General features: G+C 44.8%; 1 protein-coding gene and 1 long non-coding RNA gene across 2 annotated transcripts in view; one reads left to right on the top strand and one right to left on the bottom strand.

The window, feature by feature from the left end:
• LOC105285615 (alpha-catulin) overlaps nt 1-17,982 on the top strand; it is a 51,106-nt gene extending 33,124 nt beyond the window's left edge. The window contains exon 2 of the mRNA XM_026974534.1: nt 14,945-17,982. Coding sequence (XP_026830335.1) covers nt 14,945-15,202 — 258 coding nt within the window. The 3' untranslated portion in view covers nt 15,203-17,982. The remainder of the gene's footprint in view (nt 1-14,944) is intronic.
• Nucleotides 13,468-14,933, bottom strand: LOC105285613. Its single transcript, XR_895096.3, has 2 exons — nt 14,010-14,933; nt 13,468-13,652 (listed from the first exon to the last, which is right to left on the bottom strand). It is a non-coding gene; the product is annotated as an uncharacterized LOC105285613 (long non-coding RNA).
• Nucleotides 17,983-22,563: the final 4,581 nt, after the last annotated feature.

Below are 22,563 nucleotides of genomic sequence, written 5' to 3'. Positions count from 1 at the left end.
CGAGTTGCGTCTCGATGGCGCGTTTGCGACGAAATGGATTCGCGTTATAATCGATATCCTCCCCAGGGGTTACACCGGGGATATTTGCAGGATGCATACCCGTTCGGTACGGCAAGTATGCACGTTGCCCGAATCGAAGAACGAGATGAGAGTGCCGCGCGCACGATTAAACTTGCATCTACTTTAGTAGCGAGTAATTGCGCTTCGCGACCGCTTAATTGAAATGACAGGCGGGTAATCAGATGAGAGCTAGGAGCGCCGAAAGAAAATTGCATTCAGATTAACGCGGAATACCGTTCCTCGTAAATTCACAGGAGGGTGGTACTCCGTATGATAGTTCATGCTTAATGTTCATTTCGGCTGGCGAAGGTTTCGGCAAACCGTTTATGCAGCGAGTCACAAATTAAGTGATTCAGGTTGCGAGTGCAAAATGTATCTTCGAATCCAAATGAACTTTTAGCGATGTGATATTCGCGTAGCTTCATACTCGTTTCCAGACGACCTGCTCTCGAAAAAATTTGGGGCCAAGAAGAAGAAGAAGAAGAAGAATCAGTGATTTCGGTCTCCAGCGGTATTATTTTAAACGAGAATCCTTCCGGATGGATCCGTCTCTTCTACCTGCTTCTTTGTACAAACGCGAAACGCTTATCGAGGCCCTCGAACCCTCTCGTATTAGAAGGATCCCGGGGGAGGAAACTACCCCTCCAGCGCGATTCTGTATTCCGTAGGCGGAAGGATAACCAAGAATTTTCGGCTCGATTTGTCGGCCTATAGGCTGAATCGAGAATTGCTCGCTAAAGCAGTGAGCCTGAAACAAGGTCTTGGCGAAATCAAATGTCGGCAAAGTGTCTTCCCGGCATTGACAATGATTGACGAACGTTACATCTCCTTACTTATTTCAGAAATTTCAGAAATTGCGACACTATTGATGAAAAGCACAGTATCGGAAAACGATATTAAAAATTGTAAAATGGCCTTTCGGTCTTTTAATGGTCGCCGCGTAGATCAATTTGTACGTGCAGATTACGCTTTTTAACGGAACCATGAAAACGTTAATTACGCTTTTAGAGTTACGCGTTGCGGACACAAGTATTAATAAAGTTGTGAAGCGTCGGAAATGAAAGCGGTAAAGCGCGTGACTTATCCAGAAAGCTCATCAGTGCGCTCTATAATTTAGAGTCACGCAAAGCTATTAACACTTGCGTCAAGCTCGCTCTTCACGCATCGACTTAATCTTTTCACGACAATCACGACGTTACAGGCTTCGTGTTTGTGTGCGCCTCAACGATAGGCGTTTATTTACGGTTTTAGCACATAAACTTTAATAGCATCCACACGTGGTTTGCGGAAAATATTAGGTTGGCAAATAAGTTCGTTCGGTTTTTGCTTCGGTGCAACTTCTTTCCAATTCACTCTTGTTTTTCTCGACACTATCGCGCAACTTCAGAGTGCATTTGAAAGTACATGTTTCACATAACCTTTCTGTAAATTTTGGTTTGACTAACATCAATATTGTGTGTGCTGCGTAGCTGTAAAAATGGAAGTAAATAACGTGCATTATCGTCATATTTTGCTCTATTATTTCAAGAAGAGCAAACGAGCTGCAAAGGCTCATAAAAAGATATGCCGTGTTTATGGAGATGATGCCTTAACAGAACGCGTATGTCAAAAGTGGTTCGCCAAATTCCGTTCTGGAGATTTCGACGTCAATGATGCGCCTCGCTCCGGTCGCCCGATCGAGATTGATTCAAGTAATGTCAAAGCTATCGTCGATAAAAATCCATCCCAATCGGTGCGAGAGATTGCTACAGCACTTAATATATCTCATACAAGCGTAGAAAACAATTTGCGCCAACTGGGATACGTTCTCGGCTCAATGTATGGGTGCCGCATGAATTAACCGAGGCCAACTTGGCAACTCGCATATCCATCTGCGATTTGCTGCGGAAACGTCAAGAAAACGATCCATTTTTGAAGCGGTTAGTGACAGGAGATGAAAAATGGGTCGTCTATGAGAATGTAACGCGGAAAGGATCATGGGGACACAGCAGCGAGCCACCACAAACAACCTCGAAGGCAGGATTGCATCCGAAGAAGATCATGCTCTCCGTATGGTGGGATTTCAAAGGTGTCATTTACTACGAGCTGTTACCGTCAAGCAAAACGATTGATTCAACTACATACTGCTCGCAGTTAACAAAATTGGACCAAGCACTCCGCAAAAAACGTCCAGAATTGATAAATCGAAAAGGTGTTGTCTTCCACCACAATAACGCCAGACCTCACACATCATTGACAACTCGGAACAAATTACTCAGTCTTGGCTGGGATGTTTTGCCTCATCCTGCGTATTCACCGGACCTGGCCCCTTCCGATTATCATTTATTCCGGTCGTTGCAGAACTCTTTGAACGGAAAAATCTTCAAGGATGAAGAGAACGTCAAGAGACACCTGGATTGGTTTTTCGCCGATAAGCCTCAGATGTTTTACGAACGCGGCATAATGAAGTTGGTGGAAAGATGGCAAGAAGTCATCAATAAAAATGGTCAATATATAATTGATTAAAATTTATTTTGTGTATCAAAAAAATTGTATTTTATTCCACCTTAAAAAACCGAACCAACTTATTTGCCAACCCAATATATACATAATTAATCATACATCCTGTTGTACTGACTTGCGTCACGCCCGCCAGTTTCATCGAAAACGAGTCACGAAGGAAGATTTACGCACCATTCGCACGACAGTAAAACGGCGTACGAGGAGTTCGTTCCTCTATCACAATAAAGCTCGTGGTCTTGAGTAATTTTCAGCATTTAAACGCGCCACTCGCAGACCGAGTGTCTGTCATTTACGAACACTTTATCAAACTTGATGTATTCATTTAAAAACATCTCACATCTTGAATGGGGGCGTTTCTCTCGAGCGACATGCTGACAAAGTATCCTTCGTACAGTTTGTGTAAATTGACTTAAGGGGGCATATACGTTTGGAGCCCCCAAAAAATTCATGAAAAATGCCTTTTTGGGGGCTCCAAACGTATATGCCCCCTTAAGTCAATTTACACAAACTGTACGAAGGATACTTTGTCAGCATGTCGCTCGAGAGAAACGCCCCCACTCAAGATGTGAGATGTTTTTAAATGAATACATCAAGTTTGATAAAGTGTTCGTAAATGACAACTATAAAAATGGGATTTGTTGCATAATGAAGTACCTTTTGTCTTCTTATACAAATTTTATTGAAATAATAGTGTTACAAAATCCCCCTCTTCCACCGTCGTGTAGTTAACCGTGCACGCGATTCGTCATTCCGCGGTTACAATAATATCTCCGCGCCCGTTCATCTGAAACACAAAATTCAAACGGCATCTTAAAGAAGAGTAAATTTCCTTGTCGTTGTCGTATCCGATTTTTAAAATTCGAATTTTCAACAAAATGGCGGACCTTTAAAGTTAGAGTGCCGATTTTCGGCACAAAATTTCAGTTTTGTTTGTTTAAAAAAAATAGAAAGAATTGGAATTTTTTAAATCTGATACGACAACGACAAGCGATTTTTATAAGCTTTCAATCAAAAAACAAAAAGGTAGATCGGTTGATCCGTCTTCAAGTTATCATTGTAACCGACTTTAAAAACATGGTTTTGAGAAAAACGCGTTTAAAGTTTTGGAACAAGTTTACTCTATTGTGAAACTAAATTTATTCAACTTACACGTCATTGTCAATTCCTGGGCCATACAGGGAATCCTCCTACACAAGGTTTGCCTCCATTGTTGGTTTTTAGCGAGGCGACGGCTTATTCGGGCCTCCCGCATCGCATGTTGTGCTCGGACGTTCACTTGGATACACCGTTTGCCACCTATTGGGCGGCATTTTTCGCTTGCGCGTAAAACTTTTTCGAAATTTGTTCACTCCCTGTGACTCTCGAGAACTTTTACACCTATTTCATCGTGACATGTACTCCACAAACAATGAGAATCGTCCGTATCACGCAACCGACGCCAACTAAATGAATAATCGGCTTGAAAACAGCTTAGAGCACTGCTTACAGCATCATCATCTATTAGAAAATACCTATGCTTCAATCTCAAAAGTAAGTTTTATTGTAAAGGGACAAAAGAAACCGTTGCATGAGGGTCCGACCCTTCTACCTGCGCGCCGCTTCAGAAACGGCAGGCGCACGCCTGTGCACTGCCCGACAAAACGCGTTGTAACTTCTTTACTTGTTCGAATTTCAAAAAACGGTTTTAGGACAACATTCTTGAAGGTTCAAACTGTCGAAAAATGGAAAGAAAAAAAATCAATTTTTTGAAACCGACAAACGTATATGCCCCCTTAATAACACCGTAATTACAATTTGATAATTCAAAAATTATGAGACATCTCAGAGCGTTCAGAGATATTCAACTGCGAGATACTCGAGGTATTTAATTCCGCCCGTGGTCTTGAACAAAGGTAGACGTTTAACAACCTAAAATGGATTAGAGGGCATTATATAGTTGACTAATTCGCCAGTCGGCGAGAGAGAAAGCACGACGGATTTGAAAATTGCGATGCGGGCCCGCTTAATTCCGACCGGCGAACATTGCATAATGGATACGCCATAAAAATACTTTTTAATCGAATCACCCACAACACGATAATAGTTTCGAAGGAAAGGGTCTCTCGTGGCATATCTATGGAATCGCCTGGAATCCAATCACGGATAAACTGATTACCTTAACAACCCGGCTTACTCCATCTTTATTTATACAACAATATCGTTAATCGGAACGGCTCGTAATACGAAGATACTTCCATAAAATTCCTGCCATTCGATTAGACTGCTATAAACCGTGCACGGTGTACGTGTCTCTCGAGGACATATTTACATTTCGGAGCAGGCAAACTTCGGAATGGACGAGTACGTTTGCAAGAGCGCCCGTCCGATAATAAATGGAGAAACTGAAAAATGGAACGTTGATTTTTGCGACGTTGTCGGGAAAGAGGAGCCGTCACCCAGCTGTCAGTTTTTAGACAACCCTGCACCCATTCACGCACCCATTACACATCGCTGAAACGGTCGTGAAAGAATCATCAAAATGACCGCAAAAAATAATATTATATGTACGAGGTGGAAGGCACATGATGCGAGTTCTCGACGGGGTAATTATTTAGTTTAACGGAGCAACCTCGGATGACCTTGACCTTGACATATATTATAGAGCTCACTCTCCTGAGTGACCTTCAAAAGATTTTAGCCGTCGCTCATTGTTTATTAAAAAGTTATTAACAAAAGAAGTTTAATGATTTTGCACGAATTTTCAACTGTCCACGCGAAGCAAGGACTTGAGTTTGACATATATTACAAAAGTCACCTTCCCGAATAACCCGCACTAGGTTTCACCCGTCACTCGTTGTTTGTTAAAGAGTTATTAACAAAAAAGTTTAATGAATAGAGCATAATTTTACGATAACATATACGTTTACGAAAGAGTATATTTGATGAAATTTTACCTTTAAATCAGAAATAGGTTTGGGTTAGGTTATATTTTCCGAAACTGGAGCCCCGGACACATACGCTCGTTTTCAGCCCGCTTCGCGGGAGGGCGGGGGGGGGGGAGGGGCGTTGCCCCCCTCCACCGGAGCCGGTGTTACAGATTTCACCGTACAGATTTTGATCACCTGGTACACGGCACGGATTCTGGCGGGGGGGAGGGGCGAAGCCCCTCTTCCCCCCGCCCTCCCGCGAAGCGGGCTGAAAAACGAGCGTATATGTGTCCAGGGCTCCAGTTTCGGAAAATATAACCTAACCTAACCTAACCAGGTTAGATTAGATTAGGTTAGGTTAAATCACTTTCCTTCCTTCGTTCATATTCGTCGTTTATGTCTTTCAATATTCAAAATAACTACTATATTTTCGAAACTTCTTTTGTTAATAACTTTTTAATAAACAATGAGCAACGGCTTTTGAAGGTCACTCAGGAGGGTGACCGTGACAACATGTGTCAAGGTCAAAGTCATTCGAGGTTGCTCCGTTAATCTAAATAATTACCCTCGACGGTCTGGCCAAGCGATTCAATACGTCGCGTTTATGACGCATGTAAATTTTCCATGGCAACTCGCATCAAGTTCGAACGAGCCAACCAAGTAAATTCCACGTCGATGGAGCTAATGCTTTCGCCATGATCAGCTATAAATACAGGCGTTACCGCGGAAAACGTGCGCTCCATCAAAACAAGTAAATGCCGCTACGTGGAACTGCAAGTCCAATGGGAGTCGGTATAACGATGGATCAAGCACGAGTCACGCCGTATTTAAAGCTCCCGAGCCCGTTCGACGAACAAGAATGAGACAAATGGAAGAGGCCTATGGGTTCTCCAGTTGGGAGGACATCCCGACCAGAAATTTCACCGACAAATATAATCGAGCGAGAAACGCGCTGGAATTAATTTCCGAATTAATCTGGAATTAATTTGGAAATTTTTTATCATCCCGAGCTGCGATTAAACTCGGCGTTAATTTCGCACACACACACACACACGGACTGTAACGGAACTCTTTTTAATCCGACTGTAACCTCCGGCTGGCGCGCATTAACAGACCGTTCTCGATATCTCGCGGTCGCCCGACAAACCTCCATGTGTACATTGCGGCATTATTTTCGGGATGGTAACAGCAGCGGACTGCGGTACAATGGCCGGTGGGCGAGTGCAGCCGAATTCACCAAATTAGCCCCGTCTCTTTGTTCGCGGCTCGTTCGTCGCGGCCGATGTTACGCGCGTATGTACACGCGGATCAATCGGCGAGCCGTTCTAGCTCGCAGTATGAGGGCAGAGCAAATTGGCTCGATAACTTGTTCCCGCGAGTTCTCGAACTCTCGTTCGGCGACAGCGAGATCTCTCTGTGCATCCGCCAAGTCAGTCTGGTCGGAATGGCTAATCCCGTTCCCGCGCCCTACGACGCTCATTTCCCACCCTTCCGGGGTTTTCTCACACGCCCGCACGTTTCTACCTTTGGATCATCAGGAATTCTCTCATTCGATTGACGTAATCTCCCTTCTCTGTAAAGGGAAATCGGATCGAGCCGATCGCGGTTGATGGAAAAGCGCAAGACGAAGCCTCGCTTGTGCATTTCTCGCTATCGATGTCGTTTTCCGCTTGTCCACCGATGAATCGACGGGATTATTCGTAGACAAGGAAAAGGTGTCCGCGGCCTACTATTGCCGATGTCACCAGCGAAATCGGTCCTGTCGAGAGGAACTGTCTCCTAACGAAGCGCGCTTCTGCTTTCGGCGAGAGGAAACTGGCGCCGTTCCCCCTTTGAAAATCCGCCTCTATCGGATCGCGCGACGTCAGCGCAATCGCGTCGCCATTCGTTGCCAATCTCGGCGAGATGGAGCATCTCGTTCTGGGATATCCGGTACAGAATCAGAGCAGCACGTTCGCAAGAGGATATGCAACAGCTCAGAAGAAAGATTCTCCGGAAAGACGCATGTCGCGCGACACCAGAGAGATCGTGGAGAGGAAATTGGTTGAAGACAAAGAGAGAAGAGGATCCAGGCTACTTTAAATAAATAAAAAGCGAAAGGTTCGTGCTCTGCAGAAAGGCGAGCTAGAGAGGAAAAGCCGATATGGAGAAGCTCAAGGACGGACAACCGCGAACGTGAAAGCTCATGCATCTTTCATGAAGACGCAGAGAGACTCGGCAACTGTACTCCACTGTATCGCAAGTGACTAATCGCGCGCGTGTTATTGTCTTCCCTCGGGAAAAGGTGAAAAATAGTCACGAGAAACGTAATGAAATATGGAGAAAATGAGACGAAGCCGCGATCGATCCGGAGCCTCCGTGAGAGACTCGAGTCTTCTAATTAACACGGACGCTGATCTTCTTCTCCTTTTCAGGAGACTTCGCGGGAGAAATTCAGGAGAATTCATAAAATAACGTGCGAATCTTAAAATCGGTCTTGCTCACGATTCCCGCTTTTTAAACGGTTTAATTAAATTTACTCGGGAGAGACATTCCTTTCTCCTTTTAGATCGCCAATGATTATCCCGGAGAAGAATCTCCACGAGCGTCAAAAATGCTCTCGCATCTCTTGTGCTTCTCTTATTCAAAGAATAAATTAATGTCAAATTGATAATTCCTATGAAAGAGAAGATATAAAGCAGCGCTAAGTATAATGAGACTCGACAAACTACGCTCATTAACAGTTCGCAGTTGAATATTTACAGGCTTTCTCAGTGACTCATAGAGGGTCGCCCATCTCTCAATCTTAAATGAAGGCGATACCTCGAGTCGCAGCAGGTGGCAAGCCCATTGCTCTCGTCATTGTAGCGGCGTTACTCGTGCTCGTGAGACCACTCCCGGCTCGCAAATGGAAGATGAAACGGGGTGAAGATCGATCGAGCGAAAGAACATCCACTTCGGCAATGTCAAGGGAGCAATGTGTCAAACAAAATTGCACGAATACGCGTTACCGCGCGTAAAATATTAACACGTCCGCGACAATGTTTTAGTCGTTATACTCGCATGTTCGTAAAGGATCGTCAAACATTCATGTCATCTCTCTCGATTAGTATCCCATGACAGAAATGAAAAATCGGAATGAGAAAAGAAAACTCCATTTGCGACGTTCTATTATAATATTAAACGTTTCGTGCTTTTATATTTCTTGAAGAATTAAATCTATAAAATCGCACATTATTTTCAGAAACAAGGAAAAGTCAAATTAAGGAAGTCGGATAAACAACGTGATTGTCATTGTTACCCTCGGCATTGTTATTGATGTATATCACGTGTTTAAGAGTCATTATATTACAAATATGCACGAAGCATAATATACCAGCAGCTTGTAAATAATTACACAACTGTGCTTATGCACGTTGCAGCGTTAATAAACATAGGAGACTACCTTAATTAAATATATTTATCAAGTAATCTAGTGATATGAGTCAAATTCTGAAATCCAGAAGATGTACCGATTAGATCCAGTCGATCAATGTTCCATAGCGCAGCATCATTGTCAGAAGAAACATTTAAAAGAAAAATACATTTAAACACGTAACGAAATAATTATCTGCTTATAGACGTTATATATTGGGTTGGCCAAAAAGTAATTGCGTTTTTTTCCAATAGATGGACATACATGTCTTGAAATGTAACTAACTTCATTCTAAACCGCAAATTCATTATGTAGGTTAATAACTCACAGTTCAAGCTTGTTTTACAAAAAGAAAGTACACGATTTCGTTAACGATTGTTTGCCGTCGATTTCAAAATGGAAAATCAAAAGGAACATTTTCCTCATATTTTGTTTTATTACTTCCGAAAAGGGAAAAACGCTGTGCAAGCTCATAAAAAGTTATGTCATGTATATGGCGAAGATGCTTTAAAACTGCGGCAGTGTCAAAATTGGGTTATTAAATTTCGATCTGCAGATTTTAATGTGAAAGATGCACCACGCTCAGGAAGGCCAATCGAAATTGACGATGACAAACTAAAGGCACTGATCGATTCGAATCGGCGTTTAACGACACGAGAGATTGCTGAGAATCTTAACATATCGAAATCGAGTGTTGAAAACCATTTAAAACGACTTGGATACATTAGTAAGCTCGATATTTGGGTACCACATGAGCTCAAAGAAATTCATCTCACTGAGTGTATTGACATCTGCGATTCTCTTTTGAAACGTGAGGAAAATGATCCATTTTTGAAACGTATGATAACAGGCGACCAAAAATCGATCGTCTACAACAACGTCAAACGAAAAAGATCGTGGAGCAAGTGTGATGAACTTGATGAAAGCACTTGAAAAGCAGATCTTCACCAAAGAAAGATTATGCTGTCAGTCTGGTGGGACTTTAAAGGTATTCTGTATTTTGAGCTGCTTGCAAGGAATCAAACCATTCATTCAGACGTATACTGTCGTCAACTGGATAAATTAAATGATGCCATCAAACAGAAACGTCGAGAATTGGTGAATCGCAAAGGTGCTGTGTTTCACCATAATAACGCTAGACCACGTACAAGTTTGGTCACTCGTGAAAAATTGTTGCAGCTTGGATGGGACGTGTTACCACATCCACCATATTCGCCAGACCTGGCACCATCAGATTACCATTTGTTTCGTTCTTTGCAAAACGCCTTGAATGGTAAAACCTTTACTGCTGATGAGGATATCAAATCGTTGTTGGAATTGTTTTTTGCTGAAAAAGACAAGAACTTTTTTGAGCGCGGAATCATGAAGTTGCCTGAAAAATGGCAAAAAATAATCAAACAAAATGGACAATATATTGTTTAATAAAGTTTTTGTTTCCCATGAAAAATTCGCCTTTTATTTATATAAAATAAACGCAATTACTTTTTGGCCAACCCAATATATGGCGAAGATGCTTTAAAACTGCGGCAGTGTCAAAATTGGGTTACTAAATTTCGATCTGCAGATTTTAATGTGAAAGATGCACCACGCTCAGGAAGGCCAATCGAAATTGACGATGACAAAATAAAGGCACTGATCGATTCCAATCGGCGTTTAACGACACGAGAGATTGCTGAGAATCTTAACATATCGAAATCGAGTGTTGAAAACCATTTTAAACGACTTGGATACATTAGTAAGCCCGATATTTCGGTACCACATGAGCTCAAAGAAATTCATCTCACTGAGCGTATTGACATCTGCGATTCTCTTTTGAAACGTGAGGAAAATGATCCATTTTTGAAACGTATGATAACAGGCGACGAAAAATGGATCGTCTACAACAACGTCAAACGAAAAAGATCGTGGAGCAAGTGTGATGAACTTGATGAAAGCACTTGAAAAGCAGATATTCACCAAAGAAAGATTATGCTGTCAGTCTGGTGGGACTTTAAAGGTATTCTGTATTTTGAGCTGCTTGCAAGGAATCAAACCATTCATTCAGACGTATACTGTCGTCAACTGGATAAATTAAATGATGCCATCAAACAGAAACGTCGAGAATTGGTGAATCGCAAAGGTGCTGTGTTTCACCATAATAACGCTAGACCACGTACAAGTTTGGTCACTCGTGAAAAATTGTTGCAGCTTGGATGGGACGTGTTACCACATCCACCATATTCGCCAGACCTGGCACCATCAGATTACCATTTGTTTCGTTCTTTGCAAAACGCCTTGAATGGTAAAACCTTGACTGCTGATGAGGATATGAAATCGTTGTTGGAATTGTTTTTTGCTGAAAAAGATAAGAACTTTTTTGAGCGCGGAATCATGAAGTTGCCTGAAAAATGGCAAAAGATAATCAAACAAAATGGACAATATATTGTTTAATAAAGTTTTTGTTTCCCATGAAAAATTCGCCTTTTATTTATTTAAAATAAACGCAATTACTTTTTGGCCAACCCAATAGATATAGATTGCATAATAATTCAGCAGCATTAGCGCATGAAACTTTTACATGAAACTGATACAATATGGCACGCGATTACGCGTTAATAATCTCGATTATTATGTGCGACATCAGGGCCGCGGGAGCAAGTTGTTTCCGCGCGTCATAACATCACGTATGCTGTATTAGAGCGATAAATTCGCAAACCACTCCCCCGTCATGAGACACAAGTTACGTTCACGCTTGCAACGTCACGGAGGCTGCAGAGATGCACCGATGAAACGCTTCGATATCGCGCGACGCTATGTCGGGATTGATTGATGATGGCCCGCGAGCTAAATATTCGCCGGCGATATCGAAAATTCCGCGAATACCCCGCGTAAGCCGGGAGATGAATTTGGCGCGTGAGAGCGATTAACGGTATCGTCGATGGCACTCGGAATCTCGCCGCCGAACGTCGTCCCCATTTATTGTTAATTCCGACGGCGGGAAATGGAAAAGAGGAAGAAAAATATGATCGGCTTGAGCATGACGATTCGATCTTAACGAGGAACAAAATACCATCGCATTCGCCGGCGAATGCATAAATTCATGGACTTTCGGGAATTTTCATGGGAAGCAACCGATTTTGCCGCGAGCGGATCGCTATTTCAATTATTCGTCGGTTGCTCGCTCGATGCTCGGCAGAGCCCGGCACAGAATTTCATCGTGAAAAATGGAGTTCCGGTCGGCGGAAATTATGCAAAGTTATACTGAACTTGCGAGCGGCCGCCTTCGTTACTAGTTCTTGCTAACGAACAAACAGGGAACTTGTCATTAAAATATAATGCGGTAAAAGCGGGTTCTCCTGGAAATGCGTTCTACTTATATAAATGATTCGGATAGCTATCTCACAGTGAACGCGAGAATTGTGAAATTAAATTCCTGTTTTCGCAGGCTCAAATTGTTTAATCGCATAGACACACGCGCTGCCGCGTAGCGTTCTCACATTTTCGCATTTTGCTTCGAACAATCATTCTTGCCACAAATAACGAATCGTAAGCCATCGTTGCAGCATGTACATATCCACGTTGCACATCGTGCTCGAGAAGCACAGCGCTTTGGAAAAATTTCATTTCGTGTTCACGTAAACCGCACAGAACCGGTGAGCCCGCGAACGCTCACGCGGCCGCTGGGGAAAGAAATTCGCAGGATCTAAATGAACAACGTTACCGTGACGCGATGAAATCCAGGTCCATTTCTCTCGCCGAGCGGAGCGCGGATACCGCAACGCGTTACGAACTTTTCGGACGGACGGAAGCGGACGCGATTGCCACCGGATGACTGATACGAGAGCGAGAAGTCCGTTAATTTGCGGACGACCGCGCGATCAGCTGAACATGATCAACGTTTTTCCTTCCGCCGGTCCTCCGCGTCATCGCGCCGATGATCAATGCCTTGCGAGTGGATCGCAAGCCTCGGAGGCCGGCAGTAAATCGATATTGTTGCAGACGAAGCTCGACGTACATCACACGGCGCGTTACAGACGTAAGATAATACCACGTCTCACGAAACGCGGCCTTATCCTCTCGACGCAGCCATTCACGCATCCGCGCACGCATGCACCTGACACGCAATGAAGTCGTATCGTGACCGTACACGAGCTGCCCTCGTTTATGCAAGACGACCGAGCCGAGATGAATGGAGTCGTGTATGTGCGTGCACATGCCGTTACCTGCACGCCAGCATTCATCTCTCGAAACAATAGTCCGCTTCCTCCCGCTCTGCGTCATCGCGCGCCTCCTTTTCCCTTTCTTCGAGAGGGTAGTCCGGCGTTTCTGAAAGGAACGGCGGAGCGAGAATGCGTCATCTAATTGTGCGGAAAATGTAGCGCGAGAGGACTCACGAAGAACGCGCCGAAGGGTAGCGGAAGAACAGCATCGCAATTTCCGATGCAACTCCCTTACGAACAACGCGAGCTGCGCGAGTTCGTTCGCCATGTTGTCGGTACACGATGTATATGGATGTGCGGATGAAGGACCTGGTGGTTATTTTGAAATTGCTCCGGGTTAGAAGCGACGTTAAGGGGGGATTCTCATTTAAAGAGCCAAAAAGAAGCAGATTTTTCGGAATTTTTTTTCAAGAACGTATTTAGTCAAAGGATCTCAAACTTTAATAGTACATCAATACATGTAAAGAGAATATAAAAATATTTTTTTGGTTAAAAAAAACATATATATAGATATAGGTATGGACGCCGCCTTCAGCGGCTTCGGCGTCGCAGGCGTCAAACGGTGTGCAGTCTAGCATCCGCTGTAATGGTCTGAAACAGAATATTCAACAATATTTATTAATTATAGATCATTACGCATCGTTTGAACCTCATGAAGCAAGAAAAAAAACCAAATTGAAAAGAATGGCGACATTTGAAAAAAAAATGCTGTTTTTCCATTAAAATTTTCATTGTTATTGTGAAATAAACATTATTTACTTTAAAAAGTTTTGTTGCTTTTGAGGTTCATACGATGAACAATATAATTGTCTACATGTAGAGCCCCGAAAGAGCCCAATCGGTCTAATATTTTTTTAGTTATCCTGCACACCAGTTTGAAAAAAGTGATTTCGAGAAAAACGCGTTTAAAGTTTTCGGTTATAAAAAGTAATGCTTTTCAATACTTACAGTCCTAATCGGCGATTCCAGGGCCATATAGTAGGCCTTCTGCATCCTCGTATAATTGCTGCTGTTGTAAATTCAGTTCTTTGCGAGCAGTTCGAGCTTCTTTCGAGCTACTGAGGCTTCGTCACTCCTGTCGCCGTATTCGCGCGGCGTCACACGAGTCTGCATACTCCTTACAATGGGTACCGATCTTTAGTTCTAATGTGTCCATAATTTTTAAAACGGCGAAATAGCCTTCGTTGAATAATCCTGCAGCAATATATGCGGCTATTTCCACTGTTCGGATGCCGCAATATAAATATTTCGGAGCCAAACGCCAAACACACGAATTGAAGCTCTCGTACAAATTTCCTGCCTCAGCTATACAAGTACGCGAAGGTATATCACAGCAAAAGAAAACCATTAGACGTATACCTGCGAAGCTGTTTGTTATGTACGAGTGTATGAGTGAGGACAGACGAGACGCGTGTCTCCGCTCCGAGCGCTCCCAGCTACCTACTCAACGCGCGGTCGAAAACTCGACTATAACTATACGTAGAGGTCGAATATCGATTTGTAACTTTAGGAACATATTTTCCACATGTATTAGGGTTGATTTAAGCAAAAAAATTTTTTGACTCGTTACATGAGAATCCCCCCTTAATTAAAACGCGGTACAGCGGAGTAAACCGGCTCCCGTCGGTCCGCGCGCGGCCGAGCGTTTCCGCGTTTAAACGCGAGACGTTTAGAAGCACGTTCGAGAAGATCCGCTTCTCGGAAAGTCACTGACGCGATTTACGCGAAGGCGACTTTACTCGCTGTCCCGTCCCGATTATTGGAATCGTTACAGCCTAGCGATCTCGATGCTTCCAGGTAGAGTTTATTTCCGAATGCTGCTCGCGTGTCTTCCCGTCCCTCCCGACTCGTCAACTCACGTAGAATCTGCTATGTCATTGCAGATTTCCACGTTAATCTCGCACAGAGAACGGCCGCTATGCTCGGACCGGAGTCTGCGGGCGGTCGCCAGGGTCGGCCAAGCGGTAAATTTGGCGGTCGAGAGATTCGTGACGGTCGGCGAGACCATCGCCGACGACAATCCGGAGATCAAGCAAGACATGTACGAGGCATGCAAGGAGGCGAGGCTCGCCGGTGAGTACATAAGCGATACAACATTGCGTATCAAGCTAATAATAATTAATCAATTATTTGACAAGTGAAAGCAATTTTGCATTCACAATGGACAAGAGCGGAGTTGCACAGCGCTTTAGAAATTCACTTTTAGTATTATATGTTTACTTCAAACTGGAAAATTTCCAATCGCGCGAAAATATATACTGAAAATGTCAATCAATTGTCGTAACTCTTTCGCACTGAAGATAAACGCAAACGCAGATCCAATATGTGCGAATGTTATAGTCGAACATTAATCAAAAGTTGGAACAGTGCAAACCTACTGTCCAATTGCGCGTTACGGAGCGTACTCGCGTTAAAACTTGGCGTATTTTGTACGCCGTCATCCGTTTTTCCGTATAGAATTATGAGAAACTCTGACTGCGGTTAACTATTAACCAGGAACAACGCAATGCAGTTATACGCAGAATTTTGCGCATTAATGCGGAATTCTGTAGTTCATCAAGAAAAAACAATTCATTTTGATAGCGAGCGGTGCAACAATTTGCAACGTCATTATTCACGAAGCCGTACGAGAAACAATTAATCTAGCGAATAAAAATAATGCAGAGAAAGCAGGGGGCGATATTATGATTAAACTTCTACGTAATTTACAAACTTAATTACAATATTCATATTGCGAGATACATTTTGGTGCTTTAATCACTATTATCATATATTAGAGCTTTATTGAAAGATTATCTCCGTCTCGAAAACAAATTGCATTATATTCATACCGAATAATTCCAATAATTTTCGTCCGCGAATGACGTTACTTCGAGCAATTACGTACTTCTCTCGTCAATGTTTAAAAGGATTATATTACCGCGGATAAACTCGTAAAAAATCAGAGCCGACGCCGTTTAAAATAATTATATTATCGCTAATAAAATCGCGAGAAATCGACAGGGCCTCAGTGAATGTAGAACTGTCAATTGTGATACAGACAGAAGAAAATAATAAATCGGAAATACAATTTTCTCATCTCTGAATTGAACATTATTTTCAATCGATGTGTATTGAACATCGTGTCAAGCCAATCTAAAAGCGATTGTCCGTCAAAAAAATTCGTCACGAAAACCAGACGCATAGAGATTTAAAGGAACACATCACGAATTGCTCCGATGCCGCTTTACGATCCTCGTTTCGTGCAGAACGACCGATAACGTACTCCTTCAGCGTGCAGCTCGGTGTTTTAGCTTAGCGTCTCAATCTCTCTCCCTTTTTGCGAGAGAAAAAGAGAAGGAACACATGGCGAACGAGCGTACGAGCGTTAAGGGCTCCTCATCGGGTATCGAATGCTTTGGCATCGCGTACTTGCGTAAGGGAACGTTCTCGGATTAAAGGCTTAAATACTCGGCATCTCGTACATACAGTGAGAGGATACAAATAGCGCCTCTGATGCCCAACCTTGTGCGGACAATCTCCGGAAGCACGCAAGCCGGAAAACCTCCGTACACGCGAGGATGAAGCGGATAACCTTTGAACGTCCCTCCACGAGGTCTTATCGTCGTTGGCCGCGACAGATTACGTCTTCCCCTTGTGCTTTTACGCTAAGGTGCACATTGCGGAACGATGACGAATCCCGGCGTACTTGCCGCGAAGCGTGGTAGCGCGGCGCGCGATGACCCAGTTTCGCCGAACCTTGAAAGGTTTTTCGCCACCTACATGCGAGAAGCCTCCCCCTGCCAACCTCTGTGTCTTCGCCAAATCGCGGAGAAGTAATGGCCGAAGTAGAGGCCACGGATATCTCTTTCCAGCACACCTGTTCGCTCCTCCGGGAAGAATGGTAACCATGACGAGGTGAAACACTCACGGCGGTCTTGATCCGGCGTCGCAAAATTGGAGATCCCCAGGAGAGATTTCGCGAGAGCAGGAGATTGATGTCGTGTATCGCCAGATGCGAAAGTGATGTTTCCTCGAAATTTTTTAAGGCTGCCGCGGAACTTAGTCGAGATGAGGGACCCGCCCATGGGAGGATTCTTGCATGGACGGCGCGGGAATCAATCATTCGCCGAAGAAACGCTATTATTGTGCGAGTTATTCTCCCCCGCTGTCATCGATCTTGCGCTGCAAGGGAAAGCGGCGTTACATAAATTATAAACCGAGCTTGCTTTCGTCACAATATATAACCGAGGTCGGACGAGTCTCAATACAATCTGAAACGACGTGTCCCGCAGGTTCGCGGGATCGATAAGAGATTGCCAGGCAAGATGAGGATTCGCGATTGCCAGACCAGAAGTACGGCGAATTACTTATCCGCGGGGGCCACGCAGACGTATCAATTCGAGATAATGAAATAACGTCGAAAGAGCACCGATATTACTCGGTGTGCTCGTGCCACGAGTCATGCGAGCCTTGCCATCCACATGACTCTGAACAAATCGCCTCGCCTGGTATCGCGTGTAAATCGGACGCCGTGAGTGTAACCAACCGTGGAGCTGCGAACGCTATCGTGCCGCCGGGATTCACTATGACACAGCACGCGATGAATTTGTATAAATCGTCGGTGGTTTTCGCGCACGGATCATCGATCCGATGCAGCCTGCCTCGAGCCTTGCCAGCTATCGCCACGGAGGATCGTCACGAAACCGGAAGATGAAAGGCCGCGGGGGATGAAGAAGATCGAAGCACAGCTGTGCTGCGCAGCGACTGTGGCGGATCGCGGATGCGATTACCGAGAGAGGAGCGCCTGGTTTTACGCTCCCTTCCTCGCCCGAGGATAACGCTATTTTCGATGCTCAACAGAGCACTTAAACCGGCGAAACGGCTACAGCGAACGCGACGGAAAGCAACCGCCGTGAAAGATAAGTGGCGACACGCCAAATTTATACACCCGGCTAAAGGAGGAAAAAACGAGGCGGGATAGAGCAACGTTCAGGAACAGTCTGTAAGATCTGGAAAGATAGTCGAGACTGACAGGTCGTATAGAGGATCGGAATGAAAACAAGTTGATCACAACAGTAGGAGTATTGGCCGTACAGCCTAAGACCTAGGCGTGTGAACCAGGGATCCCGGAGAGTTCGAGTTCAAATCTAAGGCAGTCTCCTAGTTATTTTTCGCCTCTTACAATTCAGAAGTGGGATAAAATCCGCTACCCCTCGAAGACAGTTGAGATTCATCCGCTACCCCTCGGAGAGGAGGGAGTTGAGAAGCAGCTGGCCGGTAGTGAAGCCTGAACATGGAGGTCGGGACAGACTCAGAGGAGTGAACCTACATGGAGATTGGGAAGGACTCAGAGGAGTGAACCAACATGGAGGTTGGGAGGGACTCAGAAGAGTGAACCAAAAATGGATGTTGGGAGGGACTCAGAAGAGTGAACCAAAAAGGGATGTTGGGAGGGACTCAAGTGGAGTGAACCGACGATTTGGAGACATTCGGGGACGAATGTAATGTCAGGCTGGCCGAGCTGTAAGATCTGGAAAGATAGTCGAGACTGACAGGTCGTATAGAGGATCAGAATGAAAAAGTTGATCACAACAGTAGGAGTATTGGCCGTACAGCCTAAGACCTAGGCGTGTGAACCAGGGATCCCGGAGAGTTCGAGTTCAAATCTAAGGCAGTCTCCTAGTTATTTTTCGCCTCTTACAATTCAGAAGTGGGATAAAATCCGCTACCCCTCGGAGAGGAGGGAGTTGAGAAGCAGCTGGCCGGTAGTGAAGCCTGAACATGGAGGTCGGGACAGACTCAGAGGAGTGAACCAACATGGAGATTGGGAAGGACTCGGAGGAGTGAACCAACATGGAGGTTGGGAGGGACTCAGAAGAGTGAACCAAAAATGGAGGTTGGGAGGGACTCAAGTGGAGTGAACCGACGATTTGGAGACATTCGGGGACGAATGTAATGTCAGGCTGGCCAAGCTGTAAGATCTGGAAAGATAGTCGAGACTGACAGGTCGTATGGAGGATCAGAATGAAAACATGTTGATCACAACAGTAGGAGTATTGGCCGTACAGCCTAAGACCTAGGCGTGTGAACCAGGGATCCCGGAGAGTTCGAGTTCAAATCTAAGGCAGTCTCCTAGTTATTTTTCGCCTCTTACAATTCAGAAGTGGAATAAAATCCGCTACCCCTCGAAGACAGTTGAGATTTATCCGCTACCCCTCGGAGAGGAGGGAGTTGAGAAGCAGCTGGCCGGTAGTGAAGCCTGAACATGGAGGTCGGGACAGACTCAGAGGAGTGAACCTACATGGAGATTGGGAAGGACTCAGAGGAGTGAACCAACATGGAGGTTGGGAGGGACTCAAGTGGAGTGAACCGACGATTTGGAGACATTCGGGGACGAATGTAATGTCAGGCTGGCCGAACTGTAAGATCTAGAAAGATAGTCGAGACTGACAGGTCGTATAGAGGATCGGAATGAAAACAAGTTGATCACAACAGTAGGAGTATTGGCCGTACAGCCTAAAACCTAGACGTGTGAACCAGGGATCCCGGAGAGTTCGAGTTCAAATCTAAGGCAGTCTCCTAGTTATTTTTCGCCTCTTACAATTCAGAAGTGGAATAAAATCCGCTACCCTTCGAAGACAGTTGAGATTTATCCGCTACCCCTCGGAGAGGAGGGAGTTGAGAAGCAGCTGGCCGGTAGTGAAGCCTGAACATGGAGGTCGGGACGGACTCAGAGAAGTGAACCAACATGGAGGTCGGGACGGACTCAGAGGAGTGAACCAACATGGAGGTTGGGAGGGACTCAGAAGAGTGAACCAAAAATGGATGTTGGGAGGGACTCAGAAGAGTGAACCAAAAATGGATGTTGGGAGGGACTCAAGTGGAGTGAACCGACGATTTGGAGACATTCGGCGACGAATGTAATGTCAGGCTGGCCGAGCTGTAAGATCTGGAAAGATAGTCGAGACTGACAGGTCGTATGGAGGATCAGAATGAAAACATGTTGATCACAACAGTAGGAGTATTGGCCGTACAGCCTAAGACCTAGGCGTGTGAACCAGGGATCCCGGAGAGTTCGAGTTCAAATCTAAGGCAGTCTCCTAGTTATTTTTCGCCTCTTACAATTCAGAAGTGGGATAAAATCCGCTACCCCTCGAAGACAGTTGAGATTCATCCGCTACCCCTCGGAGAGGAGGGAGTTGAGAAGCAGCTGGCCGGTAGTGAAGCCTGAACATGGAGGTCGGGACGGACTCAGAGAAGTGAACCAACATGGAGGTCGGGACGGACTCAGAGGAGTGAACCAACATGGAGGTTGGGAGGGACTCAGAAGAGTGAACCAAAAATGGATGTTGGGAGGGACTCAAGTGGAGTGAACCGACGATTTGGAGACATTCGGGGACGAATGTAATGTCAGGCTGGCCGAGCTGTAAGATCTGGAAAGATAGTCGAGACTGACAGGTCGTATGGAGGATCAGAATGAAAACATGTTGATCACAACAGTAGGAGTATTGGCCGTACAGCCTAAGACCTAGGCGTGTGAACCAGGGATCCCGGAGAGTTCGAGTTTAAATCTAAGGCAGGTCTCCTAGTTATTTTTCGCCTCTTACAAGTCTCACTTGTCTGGTCGCATATGCGTAAACGTGCTTATACGAGTCCGCCGGCAATTACGCGCATCCGATGATGGATACGCGTGCACCGTATGTGCTTGTGATATCAACCGCGTTGTAATTTCTCTGAGTGGTAATTACTGGAAGAATTATGCGTCCCGTACTTCCGAGTACGTTAATGCGTATCATTTAGTATCGCCACATTGAGGATACCTGTGGGATACGCTTCTCCTTCCGGTACCCTGATCCTCGGTTTGAGTTTCCAGTAGCGATATGGTTGCCGGTAATCAATCGGAATCACAACGTGTACGAGAGAAACAACGGACGCGGGGAAGCGCGGAGATCGAATTCGGGATAATTGGCAATAAAACGGTTACATGCAGATAGCGGGCTGGAAATATCGTCGGCGCGGAGCGAAAATAAATTGCCCGAGAATTGAAGTATCGAACGACGAGGCGAGACCGAAGGAAATCGTCGGCGCTTTCGAGCGGATCTGGGAAAATGCCGAGGCTAATATCGAGAGAAAGCGCCCCGTGAATTTCGCAGTCCCGGAATTTTCGTGTGTGCACCTACCCCACGGCAGAATACCGTACTGCCGTTCGCAATTACATCGATCAACGTCAGACAACAGTCGTCTTCTCTCACACGGTCGCCCGTGTGTGGACATTGTCTTCGCGCAAACACCATCAAGCTATTCTCATCGTGATTATCTTTCCAAATCTGGTTGATGCAATGCTTTCATAAGTATTTTATTTTAGCGCGAAAGCGAATCAAAATTTTTGGCGTGAGACATGAACGTTTCGCAGAATTAATGCACTGTCCACTCTGCGCTATTTGTACACTGCGGTTAATTGTATCACGCGACGTTGACCAAACAGATTAACATGCTCCGATCGATCGGGCAAATACCGTAATCGTTGGTAGTTTTGAAATCAAACACCGGTGATACCGCACCGTGGTATTCCTCACGTCTCCGATCTAGGTGCGATGGTAAATAAGCCGACGTTTCCCTGGCGCAACATCGATAAATCCATTTTTTACGCCAGCGAGTATATCCAGTCGAACAATAAAAAAGCTTCCGGCGCATCGGAGCCGCGAGGGAGCGATTTTTATCATGGAATGTCGCTTGGGAAAACGCGGTATAAATTTACGGATGTACTTTAGCAGTCTGGACGGTAGAGAGACGGTAAAAAGGCGGACAGAACCGTCGTAAATATTGATAAGAGAAGTAACACATTGGATTTGCGTTGGCTGCTGAAATCCGCGCAAAATTGCGCGAGCGAAAATCACCTGCACAAACAGAGATACAATTAACGCGAAGAAACATAAGATAAATACCGAATCGATTTAATAGCGCGGGTGGTAAATGCGGGTAAACGATCCGCTAACGAGTAAAGTTGGCGATTCATTAGTCACATTGATCGCCAGCTATGTCTGCGTTATCACGGTTATCGTAAAGCGTCATTTCGCACTGTTTGCGTTCGCAATTTGACGACGTCCGCCGATCAGCACGAAACCACTCGCACCACCAATGCGTGTCCGCCGATATGCATCGCATAAAGAGAGTAATGTTCTTTCAACACATGGATGAAACTTTACAAATGTAAAAGCGCCATCTTTAACATTTGTTATCTCAAATTTGGCGCCAAACGTCAGTATCAGGTTAGGTTAGTGTGATAGATGTATGTTCGCTCTTCAAATGTCATATTTGTTTGTTCAAATATCTTCATTAGTTTTATTGGTGAATTCTTTTTTATAGAACTATGGAAAAGTCCAAAATTCGTGTGATTTATGAATATGAGTTCCGCCGTGGAACCACAGGGGTCGGAGACGGCTCGTAATATCAACGCTGTATTTGGTGAAGGTTCAACTACTAAAGCAACGGTGGGCAATTGGTTCAAAAACTTCAGAGA

This window comes from Ooceraea biroi, chromosome 13 (assembly GCF_003672135.1).
Source record: "Ooceraea biroi isolate clonal line C1 chromosome 13, Obir_v5.4, whole genome shotgun sequence".
Taxonomy (NCBI): Eukaryota; Metazoa; Arthropoda; class Insecta; order Hymenoptera; family Formicidae; genus Ooceraea; species Ooceraea biroi.
The sequence above is the reverse complement of the archived record's forward strand: the minus strand, read 5'-3'. Positions and strand labels throughout refer to the sequence as shown.